The sequence below is a fragment of the Rhipicephalus sanguineus genome, chromosome 8 (genome assembly GCF_013339695.2).
Source record: "Rhipicephalus sanguineus isolate Rsan-2018 chromosome 8, BIME_Rsan_1.4, whole genome shotgun sequence".
Lineage (NCBI taxonomy): Eukaryota > Metazoa > Arthropoda > Arachnida > Ixodida > Ixodidae > Rhipicephalus > Rhipicephalus sanguineus.
Genome location: NC_051183.1, coordinates 16734941 through 16751602, shown reverse-complemented (window position 1 = coordinate 16751602; position 16662 = coordinate 16734941). Strand labels below are relative to the sequence as shown.

At 44.1% G+C, this 16662-nt stretch overlaps 1 protein-coding gene across 4 annotated transcripts in view; it reads right to left on the bottom strand.

Annotated features, from left to right (window-relative positions):
• Positions 1-15704, bottom strand: part of LOC119401460 (golgin subfamily A member 4) — a 43899-nt gene extending 28195 nt beyond the window's left edge. For 2 of the 4 annotated variants that reach the window (XM_037668287.2, XM_037668285.2), the window contains exons 1-9: positions 15440-15704; positions 12373-12491; positions 12195-12296; positions 10569-10820; positions 9790-9999; positions 8913-9014; positions 5530-5737; positions 2797-2969; positions 236-359 (exon numbers count right to left, since the gene is read on the bottom strand). In XM_037668287.2, coding sequence (XP_037524215.1) covers positions 236-359; positions 2797-2969; positions 5530-5737; positions 8913-9014; positions 9790-9999; positions 10569-10820; positions 12195-12296; positions 12373-12471 — 1270 coding nt within the window. In that variant the 5' untranslated portion in view covers positions 12472-12491; positions 15440-15704. The remainder of the gene's footprint in view (positions 1-235; positions 360-2796; positions 2970-5529; positions 5738-8912; positions 9015-9789; positions 10000-10568; positions 10821-12194; positions 12297-12372; positions 12492-15439) is intronic. The other 2 variants (XM_037668286.2, XM_037668288.2) reach the window with 2 other exon arrangements.
• Between the last annotated feature and the right edge of the window lie 958 nt (positions 15705-16662).

Below are 16662 nucleotides of genomic sequence, written 5' to 3'. Positions count from 1 at the left end.
ATATGCTACGTTAGAGCACTTACGATTCAATTTCGACATTACGAGACACAAGACTACAAATTAAAGTAAAAAAGCCGCTGTCAGGGGTCCTTTAAGTTTCTTAAAAACATTTTCCACGCGCTTTGCGAAATTCCGTTCTGCGGAGTGCCCCGTGTGATGGAGATGGAAACGCCCAGTGTGTGAACCGATGAGCCAATGCGGGGGGATGGGGGAACACGAGAATAAAAAAAAGAACCTTGCAACGAGAGAGCGTCTTCCATCTCCAGGGCTTTGAGTTGAAGCCCACCTTTCTCCTCCTCGAGCTCTGCGATTCGGTGCTGCAGCGTCGTGACGTCCGACGGTGCCGCCTCCGAGTTCGCCTGCAAGAGAAAGACAAAGCACTCCATACAAGCACTCCATACAGACCAAGGGTCTCAAACACGCAGCCCGCGAGCCGCATGCAGCATGCGGATGTTTCCTTAGCGGCCCATGGCTTCACAAGAAATAAAATGTTTTGCGACTTTGCTAAATGGTACACGCATTATTTATGAGTAATGACGCTTTGTTCAGGTAAGCTGCAGAGACTGTACTGGTGTTAAGCATCTTTCTTTTCATAAGGCACCCCATGAGGCCACCATGTGTTGGAACATGACCGTGGAACAGAATATTTATATTGCAGAATCGGCGTCCACGTTTGAGTCATTCTGGAAATCAGTATCGATATGTTTCTCAAATCCTGACGCCAAATCACCTTCAGAACTGATCAATACAGGAGACATGGGAAATGTGCTATTTCAAATGGCAACGTTAGTGACAATTTAGGTGAACACCTACAACTTACAAGCACTGCACTATAATTTACTATCCATCCTAAATGAATATGCCGGACTTGCTACTGCTACATGCCAGCAGTTGCGTGATTTTTTTGCGTCTATGTTGTAGCTCTCGCGTCGATATGTCTTGATTCTGCAAACTTTAGCTTATTTTGTCATATCACATTTCCACTTCTATTTTCTTTTCTGTCTTGTCATCTTTACGCTATATTGTTATTCTGTAAAATTTCTGTACATTCAGTAAACCTTCAAGTTTACAGAATGCTGTTCTTACTTATTTATTTTTATTTTTTATTTTTTTTATCTTGCAATTACAGTACCTTTATTGTATCACGAAGTTGTTTATGCTGTACTAAACATTTAAATGCAAGTTTTACTGTGACTCTCTGTATGCTATTTCTATTGCTTGGTGTAATCCTAAGTGCAACTCTTACAGTATTACTTGTGCATGATCTTACATGCCCATTTGTACTGTAAATGTCGTATGCCGCCAATGTAATGGGTCTTCAAAGAGCAAGTCAAGCTGCCTAGAGCAGCTTTTAGCCCTGAAGACTATCCAGAGTTTTCTGGTGAAATGAACTTTGACTTTGAATTTGTTCAACCCCTCCTCCTCCCCCCCCCCGCCACTTCAAACTTCGTCACTGTCCCAGCCCTTGTGGGACTAAATTTCGTGACTGTGGCCTGCTAGCTGAGATGACATCGAGACCCCTGGCATAGACTTTTAACCAGCAAAGCTGAAACATGCGGCTCTGGTGTTTGTCAATAGCTCAGATCTATCGAAAGTGTCTTTTGTTGTAGGTTTTGATTTCTCCATTGGCACATTTAAGAGATGCGCGCTTGAAACTTTGCGTTTGGTGACGTTAGCTTAAAGGATATTAGGAACACCTAAAGGATACTATGGTTAGTGATTCATGCTGGGGCGGATATCATCCCTAGCTGTATGTGCTGACAAAACCTGAAGAGAAACTAGTGCAGCCACGGAGACCCTTCGAGGTAACATAGGCTAGCACTGCTTCTTCATCATGGTTTCTGTACACTCACAAACCGCCACATTTTCCCACCTCCTAGCCATATATACAGCCTTCCTACAAAAGCACTATGTACATTGAGCGATGACTTCACAAAATGAAATCAAGCTCTTGGTAGAGTGCGTTCTGTGGTCCTTTACTTTTTCTCAAGTTTTTTCGTTATCCTCCAAGTTTTAGCCTTGTATGTTAAATCTAGCAATATGCAATGATTGTACACCTTTCCTCTTAGGTTAACTCATAATGAAGGTTCTGCTCATTTACAGTTCTAAAAATTAATTAAATCCTGGAGTTCTATTGCTAAAGCCACAATATGATTATAAAGTGTGGCACAATGGGGAACATAAGATTAATTCTGACCACTTGGGGTTCCTTAATGTGCACCTAAATCTGAGTACATAGGTGTATTTTGCATTTCGTCTTCGTTGAAAAGCAATCGCCATGACTGGGAATAGAACCCGCACCCTTGTGCTTAACAGCCATAACTGTAGCCATAGCCACTAAGCCACCACAGCAGCTGCATGCGTAAGACAATCACAGCATAAAAAAATTACAGCAAAAATATCAAATAAGGAATTGTTCTGATGGTATCTGAATGACTGACTGCACTTCTGGAGTTCCCTCGAAGTCACTGAGATGCGCAGCAGTACAAAGGGCTACTGTACAAAGGGAAACTTTCCCAATATCAGTGCTCACGTGTCAAAACACGACAATTCAGGGCGAAGTAATGCACATACTTTTGTTTCCACCATCTTCACTTGTTGTCATATCGGTGCAATTTTGACTCACACACTTACACTAGAGCAACATTATCTTTAGTGGCCAGATTTGTAGCGACCAACATGGTTGTTTCAAGCAACTGCACATGCCAGACGTTATACTAAAAGTTCTGAAGCTGCGTCCCAATCCGTGAGCGCTGTACAGTCTCATAAAATGTTTTAGCTAGTTGTTTGGCAAACCTTCTTTAATTCCTGGAGTTCACGCTCGAACTGCTTGGCACGACGCCTTTCGAGTGCCCTGGCCTTCAGTATCCGGTTGTCGGTCTCCCGCGTCGTCTCTTGAAGCGTCTTCTGCGTTTCCTCCAGGGCCGTTGTCTTTTCTTCCAGCTCCTTGGTGAGGGAATCGATCTTGGCTGCAGGCAAGCACACAATCATTTTTGTCCACTGCAGAACGAAGGCCTCCCCCAATGATCTCAAAATTTGCCCTATCTTGTGCGAGCTAATTCTATTTTATCCCAGAGAACTTCTTAATGTCATCACTCCATTTAAGTTGTCGCCACCTTTGGCTTTTATTTAGATGTGAAGCATCTTATAGCGGAGTTCAATCCGGTGGTGGTGGTGGTGGTGGTGTGCGGCGTGACCACCCTTACTGTGCATGCGCAAACCTACTCCACTCCCCCTCTCCCCTTTCCCCCTCCCACCTCTCCTCCTCTCCCATTTCCCCCTCACATGTCCCTTTCCCATTCCCCTCTCCACTCCCCCTCTCCCCTTCCATCTCTCCTCCTCTCCCCTTCCATCTCTCCTCCTCTCCCCCTCCACATCACCTCTCCCTCACACCTCTCCTCCTCTCCCCTTTCCCCTCCCATGTCTCTTCCCATTCCCCTCTCCACTCCTCCTCTCCCCTTCCATCTCTCCTCCTCTCCCCTTCCCCCTCTCCCATCCGCTCTCTCCTCCCCTCCCCCTCCCCTTTCCCCCTCACCACTCCACCTCTGAAACGCGGGCTCTACATGCCGAAACACTGCTTTGCATCGCCTCATGGTCCCCTTTAGCGGGAGATGGTGTGATTTTTTTCCTTCCCTTAGTATCTACTCCGTTGCTCTAACGGAGTCCACTCTAACATTGCTCTAATGTGTTGCTCCAACAGAGCAATGGAGCTCCATTGTTCTAATATGCTCTAACTCGCTCCTCTAACAGAGCAATGGAGTTCCATTGCTCTAATATCAACCAAAACATCGGCTACACCGTGAATCAAGAATGAATCATACGACTTAAGTGTGATTCAGGATTGAAGCAAGTGACTAATGTGCAAATCAAGAATGATTCATGAGACTCAAGAGTGAATCATAAGACTTAAGTGTGAATCAAGAATGATCCATGGGACTTGTGTGAATCAAGAGTGAACCATGTCATTTAAGTGTGAATTAGGAATGATCCATGAGACTCACGTGTGAATCAACAATGAATCATGTCATTTAAGTGTGAATCAAGAATGAATCAAGTGACTTAAATGTGAATCAAGAGTTAATCATGTGACATCCAAGTGCGCAATAATGATAAACATGTGGGAATGCCGCAAAAATCAATTGTTGCACTGAGCACAAGTATAACCTAACACAGCCTTCAAATATCAAATCGATTACCTGCATATTTCTCTTGCTTCGGCACGTAGAAAAATAGTGCTGATATATACAGTTCAACCTTGACGCAACACTCACAAAACTATGCTGTAGTGAAACTACAGCACAAAGCTAGTTTGTTGTTTTGAGGGATGAAAATACATGCATTTGAGATCCATGAATCTAAGAAAGTTAAGAAGCGGCTCCCTTTGTGCAAAAAGCACATGCAGTGTTTGTCCATGGTCCGAGAATCTCTCTTCACTCAAGAGATGACTGTCTTTGATGGATGTCGATTTAAGACATTTAGGTCGTAGGACGAGGCTCCCAGGTAATTTTGACCACTTGGGGTTTTATGTTTTAATAATAATAATAATAATATCTGGGGTTTAACGTCCCAAAACCACGATACGATTATGAAAGACGCCGTAGTGGAGGGCTCCGGAAATTTCGATCACCTAGAGTTCTTTTACGTGCACCTAAATCTAAGTACACAGGCCTCAAACATTTTCGCCTCCATCGAAAATGCAGCCGCCGCGGCCGGGATTCGATCCCGGGACCTTCGCGTCAGCAGTCGAACGCCATAACCACTAGACCACCAAGGCGGGGCTTTGTTTTAAAGGGGTCCTGAATCATTCTTCCAAGTAATAACTGATTGACCACATTATTGGAGTTCGTTGCCTTACAAATTGATCGCTGCAAAAATTTTTTTTCAAATCCGTCAAGTGCGAGCAGAGGTACAGGGATATTCATCACAGAACAGGTAGCGCAAAAAAAAATGCTTGTGTCCCCGTATTTTTTGCACCACCTGTTCTATGATGAATTCTTACAAACTCGTCCAGATTTCCGTCCTCGTAAGTACAGGGACATGTCGCACCCTTCAAGTGCTTTCACCCTTCTTTCATTCCGAAAAGTGAGCTGGAAACTACACGGGGAGAGATGACAAGGGGGAAGGAAGCTGCACCGCGTGTGTCATGAAACGTGATCTTTTAGCACACAATATAGAGCGTGGTGGCCAGCACGTGGCAGCACCCCAGGGGCAAGGAGCACACTGATCCAAACACCACTCTTGGTTTACATCGGCTATCGGCCAATAGCGGCAATCTGTTGTATAATGAAGACCTGATGTATGACAGCTCTCCGAAGAAAGTGTGAGGGCCTCTGTAAGAAGAGAGGGCGCTTGAGAAAGTAGCAACTTCACGCTCCACTTGTGAACTTTCCTTGCCGCGCACGACCGTGAGATTTGGCTGAGCTGTTCAAAGCAGCGTCTGCTTTCCGCTCGATGTGTTTTTTCACAAAGCACGAGGCGTGGTTCAAGACCCATTTAAATGTGAATCTGCATGCGCAAAAGAACCGTTACCCTGGAATACAGTCGCCTGGTCCGCCTTTGCTTTCTCCACGGACTCCTGGAGCCGGACCACCTTCTCCTGGAGCTCGGCGTTGTGCGCTGCCAACTGGAACCTCGTCGACTCCAGCTTCCGGAAGCCTTCCTCCAGGTCCGTCACTCGGCTCTTGTTCGTGTTGAGGTCGGCGTTGAGGGATGCCTCGCGCTGCTTCCACGACATCTCCTGTTGAGAGGTTGAGGCACTTACATTGCGTACAACAAAAGAAGCGTGTACTCTACGTGGAACAAGAAGACAGACAATATACAGACGACATATGGATGGAATCAACATGCACACACATGCAGCACAAAGCAGCTGTGCAGACTACACAAAAACCACGTATCACGTCATCTCGAAAAGCGAGGAATGGGAAACAAAGTGCGAAAGTTTCAAGAACATTTTATTTGATGCACAGAAACAAACAGAAATATCACTTATACAAGCCTTCCTATTCTTTCTGATATGGTACACTTCCATTATATCTTTGCAAGCGTATAACAATTCTTGCCCAAAATAGAAGTGTCTCCTTGCCCTGCGCACAGTGCACGCTTTTTTTTATTTTTATAAGGAATGTGCCAACTAGCCCAGCAGCACATTTTGTAAAGGGTATTTCTCATACTGGCACAGTCTGTATTGAAAGCTTACAGTACTCAGATAAAAAAAACACAAAAAGCAAGAAATTTACTCCTATACAGAAAATGATTACTCTGCGAAGCGTCTCGGTGGTTTATGTATTTGTCCAATGGTTGTAACGACTCAAGGAATCAACATGTAAATAAAGAGGTCAACTACTAAATTACATGTATGAGTAATGCTGAAACTGTTTCCACTTCATGTTTTGTTAACAGAGTCCGTTGTGAATTAAGAAAATAAACATAAATCAAGAAATTAACCTAAATTTATTTTGTTTCTGTGTGTCCCGCTTCTTTTTTATTGAACTGCAATGAATCAAGGAATCAAGACGCGTATAAAAGCAGCAAGCAATGAATCATGCATAACACACATGACGTCGCATCATACATGTATTTTGTTTGATTGCATCATAATGCATCATACGTATGCCACGTCTGTTAGTTCTCATTAATATTGTGTCTAACAAAGATAAACGAGCCCTTGAAAAATCATAGCTTTCCTTCATTCATAGCGAGGGTCTCGTCCTGGCAGACTTAATGCCTTCAGGTAGTATGCGAGGGATTATTGGTCAGCTGCTAACTCGTAAAAAGATCACGTGCTACGTGACGCCAAGAGGCAAAAAATGTTCCACACTCGCCGCCATGGCTGCGATTGGCGCTGACTAACACTCCTAGGTTAAATCAACATATATACCCCAGAAAGTGGACGGGAGGATGACCGCCGCCGTAGCTCAGTGGTAGAGCATCGGACGCGTTATTCGAAGGTCGCAGGTTCGGTCCCTGCCGGCGGCAAGTCATCTTTTCGTCCACTTTACTTTCTTCACATTTACATTCTAAATACTACAGATAACACCCCCTGTATTTTCCTTGGCGTTATTGTCTGTTAGTTCTCATTAATAAACGTATGTTACACGTATGACGTCGCGATTGCTCAAGCGTGAATGTGTTCAAAACTTTTGAGATAATGCAACCGCCAACATTAGGCGCACTAGATGATAGCGCACATGAAGTGACCTGCCGTTGCTTTTGCTGCAGATTACCTGCAAAATAGTGTGCATTCGCCACACTGGCTGCTATGACTGGTATCAACCAAGACTCACCATGCTTCTCCCCTCCCCCATGCCCCCTCCAGTACAGCGCACTTGCCAGGCTGCACTCTAAAAAATCAAGTATTTGGGGAGTATTTCTGCCACACACGTTATCCACGTGTCATCAACGTTATCACCACGGTCCCGGCACTTCCCGGTCACGAACGGCGCCTGTGTTATCAGCGTGACATAGCATTCTTGATAAGAAAGTGACGATAGCAGGGTTTTCAAAAAGGGAAACGCCAGCAAGCCGGATGATGATTATGTTTGTGTGGCAGAAATACTCCCCAAATACTCAATCTTTTTTTTCTTAGAGTGTGGCAAGACAACATGCACACTCCACCCCACCTTCCATTACCTGTACGCTTGCCTACCCCACCACCATGGATTACGAAGCTCTAATTGAACTCCACATAATCTGTGTTCAAAGTGGCATTTGTGGTATATATACGGTGGTTTGTTGTTGCTAGTAGAGCTGCGTGTGTGTCTCTTCGTACCTTCTTTTGCCCTTGTGTTGCGCCACAACCAGTCGCTTCTAATGATCTACCAACAAGCCCACTTTGTGACTTTCGTTAACTCCAGCTACACCCCAACCGTGCTGGGGCACACAAAGATGGCGCAAGCAGTGCCTGTCTGGGAACACGTGGCAAGGCCTACACTGGCACTGAACAGGTCATCAGGCATGATATTCAATGGGTTCTCCTTAGTCTGAAATCCCCATTTTATTCACAAAAATTTCCACATCGCCTAAGAGTTGAATAAACGAGGTTTCACTGTACAGCCTAAAAAAAACTTACGGAGAATGAATAGAATGTGCCAAAGCAGAGAGACGCATAAAAGCTTGCAGAAGCGTTTTGAAGTATGTTCAAGGCAGAATGACAAGTTGTGAAAGGAAAAGCAGTTTACGGGACATGTCTCAAAATAGCAGGGGAACAAGGAAGCATGTGGCGCCAAACTGGGCATTGCGGAACAGCAACAACGTAAAAGAAACAAAGAAAGAGCCAACAATGAGCTCAGGCAAGCAAATCGAGAAGACGATAACATCAAGAAAACTGGGAGGCTCCCAGAAGTAGGACAGAGTCATGCGCATACTGCCCAGTCGAAGGTGAGAGAAAGAAAATGCGAGAAAGCAAGAAATGTGTGTGAGGAGGGAACTCTTGCTCAATGTGCAGGCAAAGTAATGCAGAGTAACATGCGTAGGGTTATCCAAAAAAGGTAGACGTTCAGGTGAAGATGGATGCTTGAAGATATGAAAAATCCTTGAAATACAGGGTGCCAATAGAGCCAATATTTCAACAAGCATTCTTGTTGTTGCCTCGAAGAATACAAGACCGCTTGTCGAAACATCAACAAGTAGTGTTGTCTTCAAGGCAGCTACAAAACCAACAAGCGGTCTTGTTGCTGCCTTGAAGAAGACAAGACCGGTTGTCAATACGTCAACAAGTGACCGTGTTGCTGCCTTGATGAAGACAAGACTGTTTGTTGAAACGTCAGCAAGTGGTCTAGCATTTGTCGAAACATTAGCTCCAGTGACGCCCCGTGTTGCAAGAATTTTTCATCGATGCAGAGGGTTAGACACGTGTGTGTGGCAAAGCAATTCGACCTGCTAGCAGTGCTTTCGTCAGGCATTCTCTTTACCTGTTCTAAGAAATTCTGCTGCATTAGCCGCATCTCGGCTCGTGTGTCGTCCAGGTCGTCGACGGCAGTCTTGCTTCGAAGACTGAGGTCTTCCGTCATGAGCTGGAGGATGGTCACAGAGTGCACATTGAGAACGGATAGATTGAGTTCCAAGTCTGAGGCACCACGCGTAGTTTTATATTGGTGTCACACGGACATGTCGCATTGCGATCAAGGTAAGGATAAGGCTTCAATGGGCTTGATCCAGACTGATCCAGATCAAGCCCAATCCGGATTGGGCTTGGTTCCGATTCGGCTTGATCTGGGTCAGGCGCCCCTGCATGGTCACCTATAACTGCGATCAGGCCTGATCAAGATCACGACAATCGCAATCTGCATATCGAGATCTGGCTCCCAGATTGTGATTTGACTGACATCAGCACCAAACTCAATACAGATTAGTTTGGACCGCGTAGCAGTGACCATTGTCGATCGCAATCAAGAAAACCAGTCCATATCAGCCCTGATCACAATAAAAAGTGCCCGTGACACTGGTATTATGCTGGAACCATGGTGACACTTACAGCATGAATGCCGGCAGTTTGAACAGACAATTTAGGCAATGGTCTCAAAGTGACAGAACTGGTTCTGAATTTAAGGTATGGTTGTCAAATGGGAGTGCAGTCATGTGCACCCAAACAAGATGTGAAAGTAAGCATTTCAGAATCTTCTGGCAGTAATGAACACATAACTCAAGCCATCAAAGATACACAAGTATAACTTCATATACGAATTTGCAAGTAAAATACATGCCGGTAAAATACAGGCATTTGATACAGCAATTAGCTGATTCTTGACTGCGTCACAAAGACAAGAGCCAATGGGATGCGATCCGTACCTGGATTGCCTTGCTGCGTGCTTGGAGAACCTGGTCCTTCTCACGTAGGTTCTCTTGCAGGTCCAGGATTCGCCGCTCAAGCTCCAAGATCTGATTGTTCAGCTCGAGGATCTTGGAGTCCTTGTAAACCATCTGCGCATAAAGGCGCTCCTCTTCCTTACTGGTGCTGCCAGTGTTGCTGCCACCACTGTCCTGCCTTTGGCCGGAAGACTGCAATGTAGGCGAGCCACTTTTGTCATCAGCTATGTCTACCAGAACACCAGAGTCATGTTATGGTTTACTAACTCCTGCATATATTGAATTGAATTGAATTATATTTATTTCCTTTCTATATACACAGCTCGCACATTGAGTGGATATGTAGCCATAGGCTCAGTAGGGTTGAGAGCTGGGCTAGTTGGTGAGATCAATTGTTGGTGGGCCAATCAGCAGTACATGATGTAGTCATACTGCCAGACCTTTATTTCATAGATTTGTCAATTGCACTCTAATTCGCACACAATATATTTCCCCACCAGCACAAATATCACATCGAAAAAATGGTTCTTTTGTAACAGTTTCACATAAGCACTTTCGATCACGAACACTGCAATGATGAAGTGAATGCACAACTCGTGCTTCATATTGGTACCATCCCTAACACCAGCTTTTCATTCAAGGTCAAGTTCGCATAAGACACATAAGGATTTCACCTTAATAATCTATTATTAGTCTAAACAGATATAGTATCTCACTTCAGTGTGTCCCTTTAGCACTGCTCTCCGCAAGAAGCAGCCCACCTGTTTTGCTGCCTGGCCAGATGTCTCTGCGCTCTCCATCAGCAGCTGGTCACGCTGAAGCAGCTGCTGCTCCAGCCGCTCAACGGTGGATTCGTATGAGCGCTGTAACGCCTGCATCTCTTGCTCCTTTTTTTGAAGCTGAGACTTGGCCTCGTCCAGTTGATGCTTGAGGACACGGACGCGACCCCTCGACGCCTCCGCTGATGCTTCGTGGTGTGGAGTTGTGGCCTTTGACGCATCTTCGCCTTGGTCCTACAGGAGAGTGACAAAACCCATTATTATAGGACCCGTTCGGGACCAAACGGGTCCCAAAACATCGGGTCCACCTAAAAAACAATGCCAGGCCTGCACAGAATGTGCAACACAGTCATAGTGTTAAGCTGGGGGAGCGGCCTTCCAAGAGCTTGTTGTGAACTCTCTCAGGGAAACTACTGCAAGCAGCAGTTATTCATGCCCTCTGAGCATGGCACATATCCAATGCAGGGGATTGGCCGAGTATTGGGTGAATTTTTCCATTATTTTCTGCACCGTATCATTCCTAGATGCTATAGTTAATCAATCAACTGATTTGAAGTGCCAATTATCAATAATGAAATACTTAAAGCCGCAGGATTTAGCAAGATAATCTTCTAGTTGAAATGATAAGTTCCTCAATGGCGAAGAAAACATCCCTGTGGCTGTATCCCAGAGCAGTGGGACAGTTTTGAGGTACCTACTATGCCATAATCATCATGATGTTGCGAAGTACGAAAGTACCCAGTATGCGTAATTCATCATTTTGCAAAGTACTAGCCAGGTGCCCACTAAGCACCTGTAAAGCAATATGCGCTCCTTTGCAGCTGAGCACTTCGCAGATGCTGTGGCTCATGATAAATTATGGCTGAGTACTTTGTAATGGATAGAAAGCTTTAAACCACCCACTCGTTATGCGATTCACATTGTGTGGAGCCTGGCGTTATTTTACTTTTCTGCCAAGCAATATTACGTCTGTTAACATGATTCCTCGCCCGACCTGACGTCTGTAAAGGAGCTTTTCGCAAAGAAGTTTCAAGAACCAGCGTGGCTCGGTGCTAGAGCGCTTGCTTGCTATGCAGAAGGCCTTGGTTTGAATCCATCTCGAACCTAACTTTTTTTATCTATATGTAGCATAGCTGTGGCGGAAAATTATGCCACCAGAATTGGCTGTTTCTGTGAGCTCAGAACTGCTTACACTGTAATACTGTGGCTGGCACCATTTCAGCATAGACGAGAAAAACAACTTTTCTTTTGCATTTTTCTTCTTTTTGTGATATTTCCTTTATGTTTATATCTTTGACTGCCAATACTGTACTATAACTTGCTGTGTCTATATCAATTCACTTTTCTTATTTATTGTTTCAGTTTTGTTTTTATTTATCTTTCATTTGGTGTTTCATTTTTGTTTAATCAGATTTCATTTGTTTTAGTTTTGTTTCATTTTGTTGAGATCTTATACATTTGTTATTTGCCGTAACATTGTATAATACGGCCTGTTTTCTTTCCTTGTTTCGTATTTTATATTGTTAACCCTCTTCCCTCTACAATGCCTTGGCAATTGAGGGTACTGAAAACAAATAAAGAAATAGAGGTAACGGCGAACACTCTTACCCCTTCAGGTGATGCCTCGTGCTGAGCCTTTGCTTGGTTGGTGAGCTGAGCGATCTTCGCCCTTGACTGGAGCTTTAGTTTCTGATACTTTGCCGCACTGTCCTGTGAGCGGGTGGGTGGTACAAAGCAGGAAATAGATTAACAGATATGAAAAAAACAAAAAGAAGAAGAGACAGACCTCTAGTTCTTTCTCCTTCTTCTTGAGGATCTCCTCATTTGACCTGACGATGTCCTTCAGCTGCTGGATGAGCAGGTCCTTGTGGTCGGGGTCATCCATCCTGAATTGTAGAGGTCACGCTGAAAGCAAAAGAGAATAACGCAGACGAACAATAATGTGGACAAGTGGTGATCCTGCCGGGGCCTATTTAGCCTACATAATCTTATTTCATATACCTCTTTCCTGGACTGGGCACATTACGTCACGCATCCTTACCAACTAGCCCAACTTGACGTGATTATCCGTTAGCTGCACTGCTAGTATGTAAACTCCAACCCTGACATTACTGTTATCTAACCATTTCTCGCTTCTATCTTAAAGTAAAAGAATTGATTCCCACAGAAGAGAGGGGCATTTGACAACCGCAAGACAGCTACCTGTTGTGCTCAGTGATCAAAACTGATAATTATGTCTTCACTGATAAATTGCACTTATAAGAAATGAGGTTTGCTGATGATAAAGAATGCACTATCAAGTAAGATGCAGACCAGAAAGGACAGGACAACAGGTGTGAGTGCATTCTGGCATTTTTCTGGTGGGGGAGGGGAATGCGTGACTATTCGAGAATTTCAAACATCGAATCTCGAACCATGTCTGATTTGATTCGGCCTTAGAATGTTAACCTTTTAAGCGCAACCTATGAAGAACTGCCAGTAAATGCGTGACATTTACACAACATTATTTCAGCTCGATAGATATTCTAGTTCAACAAAAATAACATCATAATAGGCTGATTTGTGTGTTTTACATTAATTAATCTTAATTAAATTGTGGTTAGTTTCTACATCCCGAAGTCATTCATGTTCTGCTTTTCCGTAAGCAGAATCGAATCTCAGGCTAGAAATATACAGCAATTTTGCTTTTGAGCAAAATTTTGAGCAAAGAAAGATTACACTTTTGACATGGCTTGCGGAAAGCAGCACATCAAATTACTCATCGAACATGGTAATGCCTTCAGCAAAGTGATCATATGCAACAGTACACTGTAAAATGAACTTAAGTGAAGATGCATTTATTACGCAGGATGTTCAACTAATCCATACCTCAATGTATCTCGCTCTTTCTTACCCACCATGACACAATTAGGAAAAAAAAAAGTTTTGTACACAAATGTATTCAAAGTGCCTCAAAGGGATAAGGTTGCCATTTATAACTATGAGTGTTCCATGAAGATTTCAATAAGATAACTCTGCCTAAGAATTAATGCAAAAACAACAAATTTCATCCCCACAGGCATAGATGTATATACGTAAAACATGAGAGTTTATAGGTCATCGGGGCGTGTCATTCAGGGAGCCAGACTTTACATGTTGTACCACAATCATTTGCACTCCCTGAAAAGTTTTTCTGTCCACACGAAACCATTTGTTAATTTGTACCTGGTGCTGCATTTGCAATTTTTATGCTACAGTAATGAATATGAGGATATGAACGGTTCATATTACTCATGGGTAAAATACAGCACAAACCAGACGATTAACACAAGGAAGACACAGGACAAACACTGGAACAGACACTGTCCCGTGTCTTCCTTGTGTTAATCGTCTGGTTTGTGCTGTATTTTACCCATGAACTATGCATCACCAACTAGCCTGCCAGCAAATGTTATTGAAGTTCATATTACTCGTAGTAAAAACGGCCGTTTGATATGTGAAGACTATTGCGCAGGTATAACTAGCTTCTGGCACTGTTCGATTTGTAATGAATTCAACCTCGACAATCACTGCATTTTATCATCCGTAGTTTACTTTTTAGTAATCTGTCTTACACTGTGCTTAGACCAACATCATTTATATGAGTTTCAAGTTCTCAGAAATTTATTACTGCTTTTTTTTTTTCCTTTCAGGCTTTCATAGCGGATATATTGGTGTTCCTACATTCAAGCATTCGGCCAAACTTGTGTCATCAGCACCTACAGTGTGGCTGTATTCATATCTGTGCTGTCCATCATGTATTGTGCTGCGTGGCCATTAGCCTGCCAACCACTCAGATTACTATAACCGGCTATAGCTAAAAGAGGGAAGTGGCCGACAGTCCCAGGAGCAATTGTGACCGCGAGAAGCGCTTATCATGAAATGAAATGGGAAGACTGTACTTTTTCTAATTTTCTGTACGACAGCTGACGCGTACAGAAAAGTAAGCTTTCTCGATTTCTTTTCTGAGCATAAATGGGATTTGTCTAAAATTACACCCTTATATACAATTGAACACATACATTGAATCCGAAAGGGATCACAAAAACAGTTCGATATAAAGGTATAATTCGATATATAAAACAAAATAGTTCATACAGATATTATTTTCGAGGGGATTTTACAGGTGTTCAATAGACACCATAATTCATTATATGTGGGTTTGATATATCCGGGTACAACTGTTTATAATTTCACTACACTGAGAATTTCATTGCGTCATGTGACATTTGATTATGCATCAATGAATTTCTCTGGCGTAGAGGCCAGGACTGCAGCAAAAGTTGCGAAAAAATAATATTCCGAAGTGCAACATATCCCGATCATTTAAGCAAACTCGTGTAACATGGTACATAAATTTTCCTGTTTCTCAAATCATTCAGCGCAAATATCGCAATGCGCGGCCGCTTTGCTCCAAAACGCGGAGCTATTTATGAGCGTCAATGTGGGCACGGCTCACCAAACAACACTTAAAAAAATAATAAACTAAACCAGAGCAAACTGATACAACATCCGTCTCAACAAGCTACAAGAAAGAAAGATAAAAAGAACGCTGAGGTCAACATACAATCGGTAATCTATCATATCAGCTCCTAGCGCTTTTCTACGCTCGAATGGAACTACAACAACGCAATCGGGGATCATAAACTAACGCGAAACCAGTGGGTTCGTAAGCTACCGGTTAGCTCAGCTTCCGAAATTCGAACGTTCCAACATTTCCACGTCATTTAGGGCTCCATGGACAGCCACCAGCGTTACGCATCCGCTAAGCGATAACCGGGTCATTGTCACCGCCATGGGCAAGAGTACGAACAACCAAATAAATAAGGGCGTACCTGATTTCGAGTGGTTGCAGAACATCTGTTTGCGCGTCGCTGGGACCGCTCCCCTCTTGTTTTCTTGGGGCGACACGTTCAGCCTCCCTTGAACATGGTGTCACCGTGATTGAACAGTAGCGCTTAAGGTCTTGCTTTCCGATCGGTCGGAGAAACGGCGAAATGATTCACTTTATTCGCAAACGCGAGCGCTCGAGAAAAACTGGCTACGTGGTCTTCTTTCGCTTTTAGGGGTCGTCTACATGGGCGGCGCCATACTTATTTTGCTCACGTGACCTTCCAACATGGCGACGGTCGCGGAAAGAAACGAAACCGAAAATGCGCAACTACAGACAAACTCAATTTTTAAATTGGGCATGCCTGCAAGAAACCGCAGTTAAAGGCCATCTGTGTTGACATTTGTTCCCTGAAGCGGCAACAAAAAGCTCACAGAGTCCCTTATGTATTCGCCTAAGACGACTCGAAGGCGAAAGCCGTCCTTCTATTTTTGTTCTCACCCGCCCCCCTCCGAAAGCTTTCCGGAGGATCGGGGGCATGACAAGCTTTCTGCATCTCACCTGGTTTTGCACTGCCTCCGTCATCGGTCCACCTTTTACAAAGCGACGATGCGTGATGACTTGATCATGTGACGTCATCATGACTTCGTGATGTCGTCACAAATTTCATTGGGCGATCTGCGAGGTCATGATGACCGTCGTGATGATGACATCATATGGACAATCATCACGTGATTTTTTTTTTTTTTTTTTTTTTTGGCAGCACTTGTGTTGACGCCGGCGGGACGACGGTCGATGCCGACGAACAATTTTTGCGTTTTATGAGGCAATGCTTTGAGTAAATGTAGCAGCGCCGGTATCAGGGGCTTTACGAATCACGGTGTGCTGTGCAAGCATTCAGCTTTTATTCAGCGTTATCCAAGCGTCATGGCGAACGCTTCAGGCATCGCGCTATGATTCGCGAGCGACAAACACACCTCCCAACATGCGCCTCCGAGCGGTAGGCCCACCTGGGAGGGCGGTGTTCGCGATTTATATTATGTCATGTTCTGACAAATTCACTTGGTTTTCTCGACGCCTTCGGTATAATGATCGAAGGTGGAAAGTGAGAGAAAGAGCTTTATTTGACCAAAAGGGATTTGCGCGCAGGCAGGTCCCGGGGTCCCCGCACGACGTACCCCACGTGCCCTACTCTGTGGTGCTGGGCCTCCGCTTCGCGAGCTCGCA